The following is a 17,794-nucleotide window of genomic DNA, read 5'->3' as shown; positions in this document are numbered from 1 at the left end:
GGTAAACAAGTTGAGGATCGAGCCTCCTACTGGTGCCTTTTCCGTTCAAGTCCCCCTCTCCTTCATGGATAATTCTTACGTTTTATCTGAAGTAAAAAAGTAACAGTATTTTCCCAGTGAGGTGCAATGTTTTAGTTGCTTTTGTGCCTGAGAAACATTAGAGCATGGCCATTCATTTACCTTTTGTCTGCTACAGGTGTGCTACTTAAATGTGATGAGGTTTAGCGAGTCTGTCACTTGTGGGAGAAGTTATGTCTCCAAAAGAATTGATTTTTGGTTTTCATATCCAGTCTTTGCCGGGGCACCCCAGACATCAGGTGGTGACTGCTGGAAGAAATATGTCAGAAGATCATTGGCTTTAATCACCCACACTAATCAATTCACCTTTACAGTTTAGGATTGGGGTGATCATCACAATGTAAAGCATGTCAAGAGAAGAATTGTTGATTTGCATACTTGGTGTATTTGAATGCTGTATTCTGCATGGTTTCTATCTTCTAGAAAGAAGGGACAAGCTTTTTCAGGGGAAATGGCTCTCTTGGGGCATTTTGACTGTTTTGTCTTGTTTCTGTTTGGAGAAGCCATGGGCTACGATGCCTGGCGCAGCTTAGGCCCTGATTCTGCAGGTGACTCAATGTGCACAGACCCCTGTGCCTGCATGGAGCCCCATCGATATCTGGGAGTCTCTGTGTAGGTGCCCATATGGAATCACTTACAAGATCAGAGCTAAAGCTGCTTGCTGTTTTTCAGATTAAAAATATATAATAAAAGAGGCCCTTTTTAAAAGTCAAAAATTTTCGTGAAAAAATATTTTTCAAACTTTTCATTTTTTTTCCTGACAAAATTGTAAAATGAAAAATGGAGCCATGCTTTCAGTTTTTGTCTTTTTGGTTTTCTGTTTCCCTCCTCCCTCACTTCCTTTGTCAGTGGCAAGTGGAAAAGGAAGGTGGGAAAAAATGAAAAAGGGTTAGATAGGAAAACCAAAAAATTAACATTTTCAAAAAGAAAAATTTTGAAGCAAAAGTTTGATTAAACCTTTTGTGAAAATATCAAATAAAGTAAACCCATTCTGAAACAGAATGAAAAAGGCTTAGACATTTTTATATTTTTCACAATTTTTCCCCCATATATCAACCTGCTCTAATTCAGGACCTCGGAGAATTTGCCCTTCTAGTCTCTTTTCTTTGTTCATTATCTTTAGTTTGCTTGACTCTTGAAGGAAGGAAGAAGAGAAGGAAGAGGTCTGATGTGTTTATCTGATCGAGAAGAGAAATGCGGATTGGAATCTTTTTTAATGTTTATGTTGAATTTAAAGGGAAATTTGTTAGCCCTGTTGTGGCAAGTAACATGCAAAAATGACTATAACTAAATTAGATGAGAGAGAAACAAAATATTTCTCTTTAGTTTGTTTACTTTGTGTTTGGCAATACTCTGTGTATACCAAGTTTTTCCATTTCCTTCTTTATAGTCAGTTTTCCTTGTTTTGTGTAACTCTTCTACAAAGCAAGAGGGGAGAATATTTTTTTAAAAATAGGAAATATTATTTAAGCATAAAATCTGGCAAGGGGGTTATGGGGCATATGTGTAACTGAAACACTTTAAACTATATTTAATTTGGCTAGATATAAAATTGGAAGTGTCCCTTTAATTTTACTGGACAGGTTTTTTAAGCATTGACGGATCAAAGAATCTTCCGAGAAAAACACTTATATGAGATTTCATTCATAAATACAAAAATGAGTTTTTAATTGGGAATTTGGAAAAGTAAATGGATCTCTTTGCTAGCAAACTGGTGACAATTAACAAGTTGGAAATTTTGGGTGGGTTTGACTTAGGCCAGGTCTACACTATAAATTTACATCAGTATAACTACATTGCTTAGGGGTGTTAAAAAATCCACACCCCTGAGTGACACAGCTATACCCACCTAACCCCTGACATAGACAGCGCTATGTTGACAGGAGGGCTACTCCCGCTGACAGAGCTACTGCCTCTCACAGAGGTGGATTAACTGTGCCGATGGGAGAAGCTCTCCCGTTGGTATAGTAGCATCTTCGCTGAGGTGCTACAATGGCACAGCTGCAGCAGTGCATCTGCACCGCTGCAGCTTTTTAAGTGTACCTGCCCTTAGGGATATCAGTCCTAATTGCTTTCAGTAGGACTTTTAGGCACTTTTTATACATTCTACCTTTTGATACTCGATTTACGGATGTGAAGAATCTATTTTTATCCCTGCCCAAAAAATTATCCACTCTTTAAAATTTGATTGGTGGTGTTTAAAAAATAGTGCATCACTTTGATTTACATGTGAGTTGTAAGAGCTGGGGTATGACAGCCATCTGTGCCTACAATTGGAGCACTGGCTGCTGTTGGATCTACTGCCCTTCAAAGGAACAGAGATGTGTCAGAGGTAAAAAGCCATAGGGTTCTAGGTGGAGCGGCAAGTGTTAATGGACAGAACTCTGAATCAGCTGGGCCTTGTTAGCCTCCTAGAAAGGCACCTGGAGCAGTTATAAAGGGAGAGAAGACAGCTGCTAGGGATGGCTCAATAGCCAGGCTGCTGGTCAGAGGGCAAGGACTGGCTGACTGTACTGGATTCTAGTTAACCTTTGTGAACAAGAAGGAATTTAAAGACTGCTCTTTGTGCTCTTCTGCTACAAGATGGGAGTTGAAAATTGATTTTAAGTCTGTGCTTTTCCCTTCTCCTGGAGCAAGAGAGATCCACAGATTCCGCCAGCTCTTCCTTTGGAGCAAGAAAGGATTTAAAGACGATATTTCTTTTTTTTTTTTTTTTTTTTTGTTCAACCTGTCTAAAGGATCTTTGTCTCTCTGCTTCCTGGAGAGGATCCAGGAACTGTGCCAGTAGACAACTATCTGAACTCCAGGGTCCTCCCTCAGGAACAGGAACTGTCTCTTTCGGTGTTTGTACTGCACCCGCCACAATGGAGTCCTCATCCCAATGGGTACCTTTGAGTGCTACTATAATATAAATATTTAATAATAAAGACTGTGGTCTGGAGGACTGAATAGAGCTCAGGGGACAGGGTGGCCAGAGATCATGGAGGACCTGCCAGATTGTTGCCTTAGTTTGGGGCTCAAGATTGGAACTCCAAAGCACTGGATGGGCTGGAGTTGTTTTCTTTCCCTGGTATCAAGGAACTGCATGAAGCTGACTCTGTTACAGGAATTGGAGGGTATTTATTCAATAGCATATAATTGGTCTTTGATCAGAGAGACTCCTTGTTGATCACTTCTTTGGTATTAGCCCAACAAAGGGATTTTATGTCTAACTTTTTTATGAAAAAGAATTGCTCTAGACAAGAGACTCATCTTTTTGTATGTGCAGCTAAACCTAGGTAAAGCCAATCATCAAGGCCTTTACACACATGCTTCACTTGACTTTCATGAGCAGTCCCATTGATTTCACTGCTCCTGACTACAAGCTTAAGCACTCATGTTGGTATTTGCAAGTTCAGATCCTTAATGATCTTCTTCACCTAGATATGGCTACATTTGAAAAAAGATGAATTGTTTGAATCTTGAACATTGCTTTCTTCTGTGGGATTGGGACCTAAAAGCAGATGATAATGCACAAGATTAACTGTGTTTATTACTTGAGCAATAAAAAGATGCAGGGGTTTTTTTAATGGAATATACAGAGTAAGGCACCAATCCTACAAACACTCAACATGCACATAACTTTACTGACATGAGTAGGTATGCCTATGATTAAGTGTCTCAAAGACTGGAACCTAACTTTGTATGTTGAGGGTGTTTCTAGAGAGATAATGCCATGTATTGAGCAAGTCACATTGCTTGACTATCTCTCAAATCCTATTCTTCTTCTTAAAAAATAGTAGACAGAAAATCCCAGACCCAGAATGAAAACAAGCAGACAGTTAGCAATAAAGAGAGAAGCAACATTAAATTCTCATAAGTCCTCAGTTGGGTCCTAGGAGGAGAATGTATTTTATATTCTATTTGAGAAAGCTAATAAAGGAATAGTTTATTTTTTTAAAAATTTCTGGCAGTTTGAGCATTTATTTATTCAGTGTGATTTATAAAATAATAAATGCCCATCCCATGCTCCAGGCATCTCTACAAAATGTTCACATAAAATCATACAATAAACTGCTCTGCCCATTCCTATAGTTGTGACTAACCATTACGCCCTGACAAAAAATCAGGGCACTAATAAAGCTCCTCAGACTGAGTTTCCCATAAATACACAAATAAAGACAAACTTTGCATGGTGCCCAGAGGGTTAACACAACCAAGCTCTGGGTGAAATAAATTCCACTCAAGGGTCCTTTGTGCAGTCATTCCCTTTTGTTTACATCAAAGTCCATTTCTAAATGTGTTTGAGGTATGGTAAGACCCAGAACATCACTCCCCTGTAGCAATTGTTGTGAAATCTTACATCCACATCTAAGTGAATGCACAGTCTTAATCATGGTATTTTATTGTTTTAGGGTGGCAAAGGCACTGAAAGTCCCTGTGTATGAAACACCAACAGGCTGGAGGTTTTTTTCAAATCTTATGGATTCTGGACGATGCTCACTTTGTGGAGAAGAAAGCTTTGGCACTGGTAAGAAATCCAGTAACAATGTTTTCCATAGAACCTTAAATCTGCTTATTCTCTTGTGGGATATTGGGCACCAACCTCTTTATTCAGTCGTAGGAAGACTCGGCAAATTAATTCCCTGGCATAATTGACCATGGACCCTCAAAAGTTCAAATTTGAATAGGTGACCTTTAAGCTCTGGGTGCCACGTAACCTGTGTTATGAAATATCAGAGTTTCAGTAGCAAAAACAGTAGGCCAAACTCGTTCTGAGGGGATGGGTAAGCTGCTTGCCATTTATAAAATAGATGGAATGGCATCCTAGAATGGCACAGGACCCGGAAAAATTTCTCCTGGTCCTACTGCAAAAACAATTTTTTCTTCACTGGCTGTGCCAGCAATTTGATGGATTTTGTGCATGTGTATATGGTCATTATGTGTATTTATTATGAGTATCTGTGCATTAAACTGAACCTGTTGTGGGTGTCTCTGTTTAGGGCATTGTCTGGTTTTCCAATGGTTCTAGTGACAGAAAGAACTTTGTAATAAAACTACTTCAATGTCATCCAGTCAGTAGCCACATTTTCCCAAAGAAATTGTCCCTCCTCTACCTGATTAATTAATGAAGCCAATTAGTGACATACAGAATGCAAAGCAAATATGAATAGCCCATCAGGAACATAGGATTGCTAGCTCCAGCACATTCTGCAAACATGTGAAACATCTATCTATGCAATCTGTAAGTTTTGCATTTAAAGGTATTTGTGGGATATGGAAATAACTGAATAAATTCCACTGTGTGTTTGTCTCCTCCTTATTCCTAAATATGTTGAGGAGTGCATCTCACTGCAGTTCTCCCCTCCCCCCAAAAAAAGTCTTGACTCTGGATAACGGTGGTAGCATAGAAGTACATCTGAATAGCTAGACTGTTAGTCTGTAAGTTAATTATTTTGTATTTTGGTAAGAATTCTAGGAAGTTCTTTGATGTTTGGAATGATTTCTCTGTTATAGATTTTCATAGAAAAGCAAACACCAGGCATTCATGTGACTATTTTTCAAAGGGCAGCCTACACAGTCCTTGGACCTTAGAGGACTCAGAAAAGAGGGGGCACTTTAAAGGAAACTGGGAAGTTTATTTCCTTTCAGAATATGCTCTCATTTGTCTCTGCCCAAGTTCTCTGGATACTGAGGCTTCAGCTGGGTGGCCAGACCCTGAGATTTTTCAACCAGATGGCTATCTAATGTTATACCATTCATCTAGTGCTCCTCTCCCTGTTTCTAAATGTCATACGTTCTCTCTTCCCTCCAAGGTCAGTCACACGTCTGCAGCCTTCCCATGGGACTCTTGTGCCCCCCTGGCCATTGATCCAGCAAAATAACCTCATCAGCACCTGAATTGATAGGAAAGCCCCATGCATGGGTGGTGGAGGGTTGGCTTGCTTGTGGCTGGAATTTTCGAAGGAGCCTAAGAGAGTCAGGCACCCAACTACCATTGACTTTCAATGGATTTGAGCACCCAGCTGCCTTAGGCCTCTTTGAAAATACTAGCCTATGTGACCAACAGGTGTAGAGTTTTCCCTGCCATACTCAAGTCAATCTGTGGAGTTAGTATAGTGGTGGTTCCACACTGCGAACAGGTCTGAGCCCTTACTGACTTCCAATATCTTATACCCTTAAGTTGAAAGGTATTTGAATAAATTATAGTGACAACCCCCCCCATTCAGTCTTTAGAGGAGGTTTTGGAACAAATTGATAAACTAAACAGTAATAAGTCACCAAGACCAGATGGGAGGAAGGAACTCAAATGTGAAATTGCAGAACTACTAACGGTAGTTTTTAACCTATCATTTAAATCAGCTTCTGTACCAAATGACTGGAGGATAGCTAATGTGATGCCAATTTTTTAAAAAGGCTCCAGAGGTGATCCCGGCAATTACAGGCCAGTAAGCCTGACTGCAGTCCCGGACAAACTGGTTGAAACTATAGTAAAGAACAAAGTTGTCAGACACATAGATGAATATAATTTGTTGGGGGAAAATCAACATGGTTTTTGTAAAGGGAAATCATGCCTCACCAATCATGCCTACTAGAATTATTTGAGGGGGTCAACAAGCATGTGGACAAGGGGGATCCAATGGATATAGCGTACTTAGATTTTCAGAAAGCCTTTGACAAGGTCCCTGACCAAAGGCTCTGTAGCAAAGTAAAGTGTCATGGGATAAGAGGGAAGGTCCTCTCATGGATTAGTAACTGGTTAAAAGATAGGAAACAAAGGGTAGGAATAAATGGTCAGTTTTCAGAATGGAGAGAGGTAAATAGTGGTGTCCCCCAGGGATCTGTACTGGGACCAGTATTTTTCAACATATTCCTAAATGATCTGGGAAGGGGGTAAACAGGTGGCAAATTTGCAGATGATACAAAACTACTCAAGATAGTTAAGTCCCAGGCAAACTGCAAAGAACTACAAAAGGATCTCTCAAAACTGGGTGACTGGGCAACAAAATAGCAGATGAAATTCAATGTTGATAAATGCAAAGTAGTGCACATTGGAAAACATAATCCCAACTATACATATAAAATAGTGAGGTCTAAATTAGCTGTTACCACTCAAAAAGAGATCTTGGAGTCATTATAGATAGTTCTCCGAAAACATCCACTCACTGTGCAGCAGCAGTCAAAAAGGTGAACTGAATGTTGGGAATCATTAAGAAAGCGATAGATAATAAGACAGAAAATATCATATTGCCGCTATATAAATCCATGGTACGCCTTCACCTTGAATACAGTGTGCAGATATGGTTGCCCCATCTCAAAAAAGCTATATTGGAATTGGAAAAGGTTGAAAAAAGGGCAACAAAATGATTAGGGGTATGGAACAGCTTCCATATTAGGAGAGATTAATAAGACTGGGACTTTTCAGCTTGAAAAAGAGACTACTAAGGGGGGGAAATGATAGAGATCTATAAAATTGTGACTGGTGTAGAGAAAGTAAATAAGGAAGTGTTATTTACTCTTTCTCATAAAACAAGAACTAGGGGTCACCAAATGAAATTAATAGGCAGCAGGTTTAAAACAAATAAAAGGAAGTATTTTTTTTCACACAACACACAGTCAACCTGTGGAACTCCTTACCAGAGGATGTTGTAAAGGCCAAGACTATAGCAGGGTTCAAAAAAGAACTAGATAAGTTCATGGAGGATAGGTCCATCCATAGGCTATTAGTCAGGATGGGCAGAGATGGTGTCTCTAGCCTCTGTTTGTCCAGAAGCTGGGAATGGGCGACCGGATGGATCACTTGATGATTACCTATTCTGTTCCCTCTGGGGCACCTGGCATTGGCCACTGTCGGAAGACAGGCTACTGGCCTAGATGGACCTTTGGTCTAACCCAATATGGTCATTCTTATATTCTTATGTTCAGCCTCCCTCCCACATGACAATGAACCATGCCAGTGTGGTTCCTGACTCCTTCACAAGTGGTAAGGACTGCAGCCAGAAGAAACTGCAGATGTGCCCCAGAACTATTACTTTCTATTGCACACAGAAAGGGGAAGGATTTTGGTCACTTGCCACTTTAAAGGAACAGCACCAGGAAAAATACATGATTATGCTGTAAAAAAATAAAAACTAACAACAGTATTTCCATAGCATGTGAATATGCATGACGTACCCTTGGAGACTGGGTTTTGCTAAGGATAGTGCTGGCCAATGAGTGTCCTGAGCACAGATGGTCTGTAACCATACAGGTCATTGGGAAGTTCTGAGGCACACAGAAGCAGCATATTGTGGAATGTCAGCCCTTTCAAAGGACCCACGTGCATGGATCTCAAGGGCTATGCTGGGGTGGGCAAACTACGTCCTGCAGGCCGGATCCTGGCCGCCGGCCATTTTAATCCAGCCCTCAAGCTCCCATTAGGGAGTGGGGGCTGGGGTTTGCCCCCTTCCGGCTCTCCAGCTGGGGAGCAGGGTCGGGGGCTGCTCCACACGACTCCCAGAAGCCAGGGCATGGCCCTCCTTCAGCTCCTATGTTCTCCAATGGCCCCGTCCAATGGCCCCCTCCAGTGCTTCATGTGGGAGCCTGAGAAGGGACATACCACTGCTTCTGGGACCTGCTTGAGGTAAGCGCTGCCCAGAGCCTGCACCCCTTGAGACTCCCCCCATGCTCCTAACCCTTTAAACCCCTCAATCCCAGCCTGTAACACCCTCCTACACCCCAAACTCCTCACCCCCAGCCAGAGCCTGCACCCCTTCCCTCCCCCAACTCCCTGCCCCAGCCCAGAGCTCCCTCTTGCACGCTGAACTCCTCATTTCTGGCCCCTCCTTAGAGCCCGCATCCCCAACCAGAGCCCTCCCTCACCCCAACCCCAATTTTGTGAGCATTCATGGCCCACCTTACCATTTCTATTCCCAGATGTGGCCCTTGGGCCAAAAAGTTTGCCCACCCGTAGGTTATGCTGACTCTGATTGGAATATAGATGGCGTCAAGACTCTGGATTGGGCCCTCTAAGTTCCCTTTTATCCAGTCTCACGGGTGCTAGGGATGATCCTGCCCCACTGTGTGACTGCATCTCACTGAGGGAAAGGAAGCTCCTTTGATGGTCACATACCATGAAAGACACAAAGCTTGTCTTCTCCTCTGAACCTCTGTCTTTCTTTGGCCTCCTTCCCTGGACTTGCTTCATTATGTAGAGCCTCAGTGTGGTCAGATGCTGTACTGCAGCCTTTCCCCAGGTCTGTCCCTGATTTCTCAAACCCCTACTGACTCCCCTTAACCTCACACCAGTATGCCTGCCCCAAGCTCTTTCCATACCCTTCCTTAATCCCGACTCTCCCTCTTCCTGATACTAACCACGTAAACTCTTGATAAATCCCCTGTTTCTTATGTGTAGCTGGGGGTGCCATTGCACAAATTGCCTCAAGCAGCCTGTGGGATGGCTGCTGCTTGAGTTCCACAACATGTGCATCCTGGCCTACTAACTGTGGAGCACCTGCAGCAGTCCCCAAGCACTGCCAAAAATGTACTCCAGTCCTGAGCCACCACCTCAGGGTACTCAAGCCACTGGATGCTCAGGCGACTTGGGTACAGTCAAATACGAGCTTTGAAAGGCCGCATGGTGCCCAGTTCCCACTTGAACTGCTAGATTGCACCCACATGGCTCTTTGCATTAACCAAGTTATGAAATGTTATGTCTGCATCTCGCTGCCTCAGTTTCTCCATCTGCCAATTGATTTTAATAAGTCTTGTCTATCTGATGTGACGTGAAACTTGTTTGTAAAACACTTCGAAATCTTCAGATGAACAGTGCTTTATAAATGCAACGTGTTTTATTAATAAGTATGTGTATTATTACTCTGAGCCTTTTCTCTTTTACGGAGTGTCCTAGACTACCTTGCCCTTCACCAATTTCTGCTTGCACTGGGAATTTGATTCTGTGTTAAGACTTTCTCCTTAATGCTCTCACTGTAGAGATAGGAAACTTGGCAGTTCTTTAGTTTTCAGAATTTCATATTTAAAGGAATCTACCATCCAGTTGGCCAACACAATGACTTGCTACTCTGTAAAAGCAAGAGGGGTTTTACAGACCTGCATCTAAATTATCACATTTATTGTCATACTAACCTGACAGCACTTAAAAGTGAATGGTTCTATGTCCAGGTAATACAACCCAGCTGTAGTTCCCAAATAATGCAATCCCCTGGTGTTATAACAAAAAGAGATTTTGCAGTGACCAGTAAATAAAAGCAAATTTTCTGCTATAAAAGGACAGAAGATTTTGAAAATATCCCATAGGGCTGTGTTTCCCAGACTTGTTTTCTGGCAGCTAATCTTGGAGTTGAACCAATGCATTAAAAACTTCTTCCATTTTTGTAGTAGTGTGGAGAGTTTGTCAGATGAGGTTAGTAATTTGCTGTATTATGAGTAATACCCAAGACACAGTTCAGAGAAAGGCAACAGCAGCAATTCTTATCTAAGTTTCATCAGCAAACTATTAATCAGAATTAGGAAATCTATGTACTTGATGTATCTTGCTTATATCCACCTTGGCAAATGCTGCATCTCATTTTCACATGTTTTCGTACTTCAGCTCTAAACTTCCATATGTCAGCAACATCGGAGGCTTTCTGCCACAAGCTTAATAGAAAAGCTAAGAGTGGTAGAGTAGATGTTTTATTGCTATTAAAAAGACCTAAAGAGCTGTATGCAGGTCTCAATTACACTAGTGTAAAACCAGAGTAATTCCATTAGCTTAAATGGTGTAACAGAGATAAGAATGTGGCCCCAAAAATCTTAGTTTCCTTAAAATATCAGCAAGCTGTGGACCACTGGAAGAGGAAGAATTTGTAAGATACAAGGGAAGTGCAAAGAAAATAATTTCCCATTGAGGCTAAACATTTTTTTCAGTTTGATTTTGTGTTTAAAAATTGCATTTGGAGAAATAATGTCGCTGATAGCATTGACTAGCGTAATTTGGGAGAAAACAAGAAGATATTTATTTTAATGCATATTATTATTAATTTAAAATAGTGCTCTGAGCTCTTACTCGGTATTGAGGCCCTATTGTAGTAGGAGACACAGTCTCTGCCCCAGATAGCTTATAATACCAGATCTATTAGAACAGGACAATTTTTGCACCAGTTGACACTCTTTGCAAGCTCGTTCTGTGGGATTACACTTCAGTGTAAAACTGCATGGTATTTGGACTATTTAAATTGAGTAGTTATTATTGCCTTAATTAGACATGCCAAAGATTAGTTAAATATAAGAGAATAGACACAAATGTGTTATCTCTGCTATTATGCTGCCCTTCCTGCCTTTCAGCCCGTCTCTTCATTGAAGCACAGGCCAGAATTCACTAGTGTTTCAGGGTTTTTCAAGGAAAGAATTATACAGAATTAAACCCTGTTGTTGTGCATCTTTAATTTGATTAGGTTACAAAAATAGTGCAGATCTTATATTCTTTCTTACCCATATGCTGATCCATGGCTATTGGACAACCGATTAGCATGATGTAGAATGTGTGAACTGAAGTGTAAGCTATGTCTGCTCAGTATGGCACTCTGTCCCCTCAGTGGTGGGTGGACCATATAGCGATGGTGAGTCCCACCTAGCTATGACCCTGGATAAGAGGGGTTGGTCTATTAGCTCAGGCAGTAGGGGCTCCTGTATTAAGATGGAGAGGTCCCAGCTTTGATCGGTGCCAACAATCCACCCAGGGACGTTGGCATTACAAAAGTAAAGATACCATTAGTCAAACTGAGGTGGGAAATGGCAACTGGCTTCATCCAAAACACTGCATGTTTTTCAGCTAGATCAGTAGGAATAATTAAGAGGTAGAAGGCCAAGAAAACCAGAGGGTATAATAAGATAAGTACACATTCAACTAGCAGAAGTAATGGTTTTAAAGCTGCAAAAAGAAATAAGGGCAATGAATAAAACAAACATGTATGGAAATAATAAGCCAACCTGTGGCTGACAGAAATGCTGAGGAAGGGAAAGCAGTGTTAAAAGATGAGAGAGAATGACCAACAGATTTTGAGAGATGCCAACGGTGTAGTAGGGTTTGTTTTTATTGTAAAAGAAAATGACTGCTGCTGAACACACAGAATTATTGTTGTACTCCGAACAGGCTGGCATTTTTATTGGTAACTTTGGATTCTGGAGAATCTGCATTGCTTTCAGTTTTTCCATCCACGCTATTGCCACCACTTTTCTTTCCTCCATTCCCCCTTTTTCCATAGTGGCACCATGCTGTTTGTCCTCCTGAAGGACGTGCAAAGGTCACAGAACATGCCAAAGCTGCTACGTGGATCAGAAGAATGATACGTGTGTACGCTCACCCCTCTTCATGGAAATTTATGAGCTCAGGCCATGCCAACATAAGGCTTGGAACATACAGAGGCCATTCCAAAAATTCCTCTGCCCATGTTTCATGGGACCATTTTGGTTCAATAAAATGCACATGAAGTATTTGGTAAATCAAAATGCAACTCATCTTTGCTATCTAGTTCAGCTTTCATGCAGATAGGATGATGTACAGGGCATTTTGCTGAATGAATAATGTACACATTTTACTATATGTGTCTAACAAATTGTGCTGTGTAAGTGGTTATGTAATAAAGGAATGTATGATTTGTTACGCCAGATCAGATCATTGATGGATTTAGCTGTATACCCTGCCTTTGTTTGTTGCTAGTATCATATAAGTGTTTGTACAGCCCTCCCATAATTGTAATATCTGAAAGCCTAATACTTGATGTTTCAGTGCCTGAGCCCAGCAGTCCTGTCTAGCCCGTAACAACATACATGGGGTAGAAGGTGAGGCTCCTTTCTGATCTTCTGGTGAATAGCTTATTCCTAGGGCCCTACCAAATTCATGGCCATGAAAAATGCGTCACGGACTGTGAAATCTGGTCTCACGGGGGAGACCAGCATTTCTCAAATTGGGAGTCGTGATCACAGATGCCGACTTTTCAATGTGCTGGGGAGTGCTGTCCCCTGGCTCTGCCCCTACTCCACCCCTTCCTCCAAAGCCCTGCCCCTGCCCTGCCTTTTCCTACCCCTGCCCTGCCTCTTCCTGCCCCATTCTGTCCCCTCCCCAGCACGCTGCATCCTTGCTCCGCCCTCTCTCTCCCAAAGCCTCCTGCATGCTGTGAAACAGCTGATCACGGCGGGCGGGAGGTGCAGGGAGGGAGGGGGAGGGGGAGGTGCTGATCAGCGGGGCCACCAGTGGGTGTCAAACACTGCACGGTGGGGGGGAGCTGATGGTGGGGCTGCCAGTGAGTGCTCAGCACCCATAATTTTTTCCCCATGGGTTCTCCAGCTCCAGAGCACCCATGCAGTTGGCGCCTATGGTCGTGACCCAAAAGGGAGTTTCGGGATGGTCACAAGATTATTTTAGGGGGGTCGTGGTATTGCTACCCTTACTTCTGCACTGCCTTCAGAGCTGAACAGCTGGAGAGCGGTACCTGTTGGTCAGGTACCCAGCTCTGAAGGCAGCGCCCTGCCTGCAGCAGCACAGAAGTAAGGGTGGGCATACCATACCATGCCACTAGGGTTGGCAGGCATCTGGTTTTTGACTGGAATGCCTGGTCAAAAAGGGATCCTCGTGGCTCTGGTTGGCACTGCCAACTGGGCCATTAAAAGTCCGGTTGGAGGCACTGCGGGGTCTCGGGGCTAAGGCAAGCTCCCTGCCGACTGCCCTAGCTCCGCTTTGGACCCGGAAGCAGCTGCCAGGTCCTTGTGGCCTCTAGGCGCATGGGCAGCCAGGGAGGCTCTGAGTTCTGTCCCTGCCCCAAGGGCCAGCTCTGCAGCTCCCATTGGCTGGGAACCATGACCAATGGGAGCTGCAGGGGCAGAGCCTGCGGGCGTGAGGGCAATGCGCAGAGCCTCCCCGGCTGCCCAAGTGCCTAGGGGCTGCAGTAGAGTGACCAGGCAGCAAGTGTGAACAATCGGGATGGGATGGGGGTAATAGGCACCTATATAAAATAAAGTCCCAAATATTGGGGCTGTCCCTGTAAAATCAGGACACCTGGTCACCCTAGGCTGCAGGGACCTGGTGGCTGCTTCCTGGGAGCTGTGGTAAGTGCCGTTGGGACCCCACACAGCTCAACCCCCTCACCCGCTCCTGAGCCTTCTCCTGCACCCCAACCCCCTGCCCCAGCCTGGAGTCCCCTCCTGCACCAAACTCCCTCCTGCATCTCGAACCCCTCATCCCGGCCCCACTCAAGAGCCCACACCCCCAGCCGAAGCCCGCATCTCCCTCCTGCACTCCAAACCCCTTGGCCCAAGCCTGGAGCTGCCTCCTGTACCCCAAACCCCTCATCCCTGGCTCCACCCCAGAGCCCGCACCCCTCCGCCAGAGCCCTCGCCCCCATCCCGCACCCCAACCCCCTGTCTGAGCCTGGTGAAAGTGGGGGAGAGTGAGCGACAGAGGGAACAGTGATGGAGTGAGCGGGGGAAGGGCCTCAGAGAAGGGGTGGGGCAGGAGTGTTCAGTTTTATGCCATTAGAAAGTTAGCAACCCTACATGCCACCCTTACTTCTGCGTTGCTTCCTTCAGAGCTGGGAAGCCAGAGAGCGGTGGCTGCTTAATGGGGGACCAGCTCTACAGGCAGCAGCACAGAATTAAGGGAGGCAAGACCATTCCAGGCCACCCTCACTTCTGCGCTGCTGCTGGTGGCGACGCTGCCTTCAGAGCTGGGCTCCCGGCCAGCAGCTGCCATGCGAGACCTGCCCAGCTCCGAAGGCAGCCCCACCCCCAGCAGCAGCGCAGAAGTGAGGGTGGCAGCACCGCAAGCCCCCTACAATAGCCTCGAAACCCTACGTCAGAGTTGGCACCTACGAGCAGCAGTGCATCAGTTTACATTGGGACAACTATATACCTTCATAACGTAGAAAAAGACAGATATCTTATTACATGGAAGCACAGGATTTTACACAATATTGTAGAAAGCAACAAAATTGCAAACTGGTCTTGGTATTGCAGGATTTATGTTCCGTTTGTTTTTTTTCACGCAGGGAATTTTATCCTCTCTGTTTGTTTGGCTTTGGGGCTAGAGGATTTTGCTGAATGTTTTTCAGTGACACGGAATATCCCTCAGGCAGATTGTCCAATCAGCTGCCCTTATGGCCGTCTAATCAGGGTAGGCAGGTAGACTATGCAGTGATTTCATAAAGGAGGCAGAGCTTCATGTGGACCATGCCTGCTCGGAGCAGGCCTAGCCACTGTGCCATTAAATGTCTCCATTGGTGCAATGCCAGCGTAGACAGCAAGTGGTGACACGATAGAGCTGCCATGCTGCAATTAGTCCTAGCAACACCTTCCCCGGGCACTGCTTGGCTTTGTCTCTGTCGTCGAGTAACATAAAGTCAAGTTTTCTGGAAGCATGCCTCTTAGACCTCATTGCATTCCCATTCTCACCAGTATCTACTCTCTTGCAATTTCTGCCTAACCTAACTGCTTCAGAAGAAGCATGTTGCAGGTTGGCCCAAGGCAGATGTCAGGGCAATTATGAACATCTGGGCAGACGAGGAGATGCAGTTGCAGCTGAACTCTGTAATTTGGAGAACTCGGCTTAATTACTAGGAGAGGGCTAATATGATCTGGCCCAGTTCTGGGAAACAGTCCTAATTATGTATATCATCCTGCACAATGGTGAGCAGGAATCACAATGGTTAAGAATGTAATAACATTTACACTCTTGGGAGCCAAGTAATTTCCCATCTTTTGTTGAATTTTAATAATGTGGATTCTGACGTGTCTGGCGCTCTCTCTCTCTTCCTTACAATCTTTTAAACAATTATTTTGGCTTTCAGTCTGGAAAATGTCTGTTATTGTTTTACTGTATCTAAAAAACCAAACTGACATGAACTGCTCTATGCTTCTCATCTGGAACTATTGTTTGCATTTTCATTGCTGTATCTGCTAATAAATGTGCATTATTTATTTCTTTTTTTAGGGTCTGACCACATCCGAGAGAAGGATGGACTCTGGGCTGTGCTAGTCTGGCTTTCAATCATAGCAGCTCGAAAGCAGAGTGTGGAAGAGATTGTCAGAGATCACTGGACAAAATTTGGCCGCCACTATTATTGCAGGTGCAGATAATTGTTACAAAACACAGTAGGCTAGTATGTTCCTAGGACAATTCTGGGGCAAGTTTGGCTTGATTAGCATTGTTGCTATTAATAGTGAAATGCATTTAGCAGCACTTCAGGTGTATGCACAGAATGAAAATCTGCCGTAGATTGAACAGCGTTCTTAGGGATGTTAGTGGTCTAAGTCTCAGCTTTAACTTGAACCAGACTGGCTTGAAGCATAAGTTAAAAAACCAGCGCAGTTTACTCAGCTCTTCGTCTTTCAAAGATAGATAAATTGAGTGCCAGGCACTCTATTGTATGTGGGCCTTTTTGACAGGACCAACGTCCTGCCTGCTCTCTATGAGGGGTGAAATTCATGGTCCTGCCCAAGGTCTATGCACTTTTAAACTCCTACATAAGATCTCAAAATAGGGCTTAAGTGCGACTCATGGGGTGCGTAGGCCTTGGGCTGGCCCTCTCTTCAGGGTGAATTTTTACCCAACAGAGATTAAGGAATCCATAAAACGTTTTGTTCCTTAGCAAAGTTCTTTCTCTACCCTTGACTATTGACCATGCAGTGTGCCAGTTGGTTGCTGCCTTGCAGCCCAGAGTTGGCTACATATTAATGGTGTGTTTCAGAGTAACAGCCATGTTAGTCTGTATTCGCAAAAAGAAAAGGAGTACTTTTGGCACCTTAGAGACTCACCAATTTATTTGAGCATAAGCTTTCGTGAGCTACAGCTCACTTCGTCGGATGCATACTGTGGAAAATACAGAAGATGTTTTTATACACACAAACCATGAAAAAATGGGTGTTTATCACTACAAAAGGTTTTCTCTCCCCCCACCCCACTCTCCTGCTGGTAATAGCAGATAAGCAGGAGAGTGGGGTGAGGGGAAAGAAAACCTTTTGTAGTGATAAACACCCATTTTTTCATGGTTTGTGTGTATAAAAACATCTTCTATATTTTCCACAGTATGCATCCGACGAAGTGAGCTGTAGCTCACGAAAGCTTATGCTCAAATAAATTGGTTAGTCTCTAAGGTGCCACAAGTACTCCTTTTCTTTTTATTAATGGTGTGGTATTTATGTGGCGTATAACGGATCTCTTTGTGTAAACTGTGTTGTCTGAAAGCAAGTTGTTGTTGTTGCTAATAACATCTCAAAATGTAAAAGTATATCAGTATTTTCTAAGTGGGTTCTGCTAATGCACTGAGGCAGGTGGTTGGTTATTCCAGCTGAAAATAAAAGAGGCGGGAGTGGCTTTCTGAAGGGAAAATATTCAGTGTGTGGTTTGAACAGCCCTGAGATAGAAACGCTAAGGGCAGCCAAGACTGGGGAGAAGGCCAGAGCAGATAACCTTGTTCTCTTATTGTTAATTTCTTTGCTGCTAACGCCAGACTCCCAGCAGGAGATGACTTTTTGACTCTACACAGTCTGCAGACTTTGTGTTAGTGGCCCAACAAGAGAGCACAGATGTGTCAAGGGGGACAGGGGTTGAGGGTGGACCTGTCTTTTAAGCATATAAGTGCATTAACCACTTAGGGCACACAGTTTTCTCTTAAACTTAATTGACAGATTTGCACATTTCATGGAATGGAGGACTTAGGAGCACAAAAGTGTGTAAGTAAATGGAAGAGCTGTTTTCATTTGC

The 17,794-nt window shown here is 43.6% G+C and overlaps 1 protein-coding gene across 1 annotated transcript in view; it reads left to right on the top strand.

The window, feature by feature from the left end:
• Positions 1-17,794, top strand: part of PGM5 (phosphoglucomutase 5) — a 107,320-nt gene that overhangs the window by 61,005 nt on the left and 28,521 nt on the right. The window contains exons 7-8 of the mRNA XM_073345192.2: positions 4,473-4,588; positions 16,022-16,157. Of these exons, the coding sequence (XP_073201293.1) occupies positions 4,473-4,588; positions 16,022-16,157 (252 nt within the window). The remainder of the gene's footprint in view (positions 1-4,472; positions 4,589-16,021; positions 16,158-17,794) is intronic.

This window comes from Lepidochelys kempii, chromosome 5 (assembly GCF_965140285.1).
Source record: "Lepidochelys kempii isolate rLepKem1 chromosome 5, rLepKem1.hap1, whole genome shotgun sequence".
In the NCBI taxonomy this organism is placed as follows: domain Eukaryota; kingdom Metazoa; phylum Chordata; order Testudines; family Cheloniidae; genus Lepidochelys; species Lepidochelys kempii.
The sequence above is the reverse complement of the archived record's forward strand: the minus strand, read 5'-3'. Positions and strand labels throughout refer to the sequence as shown.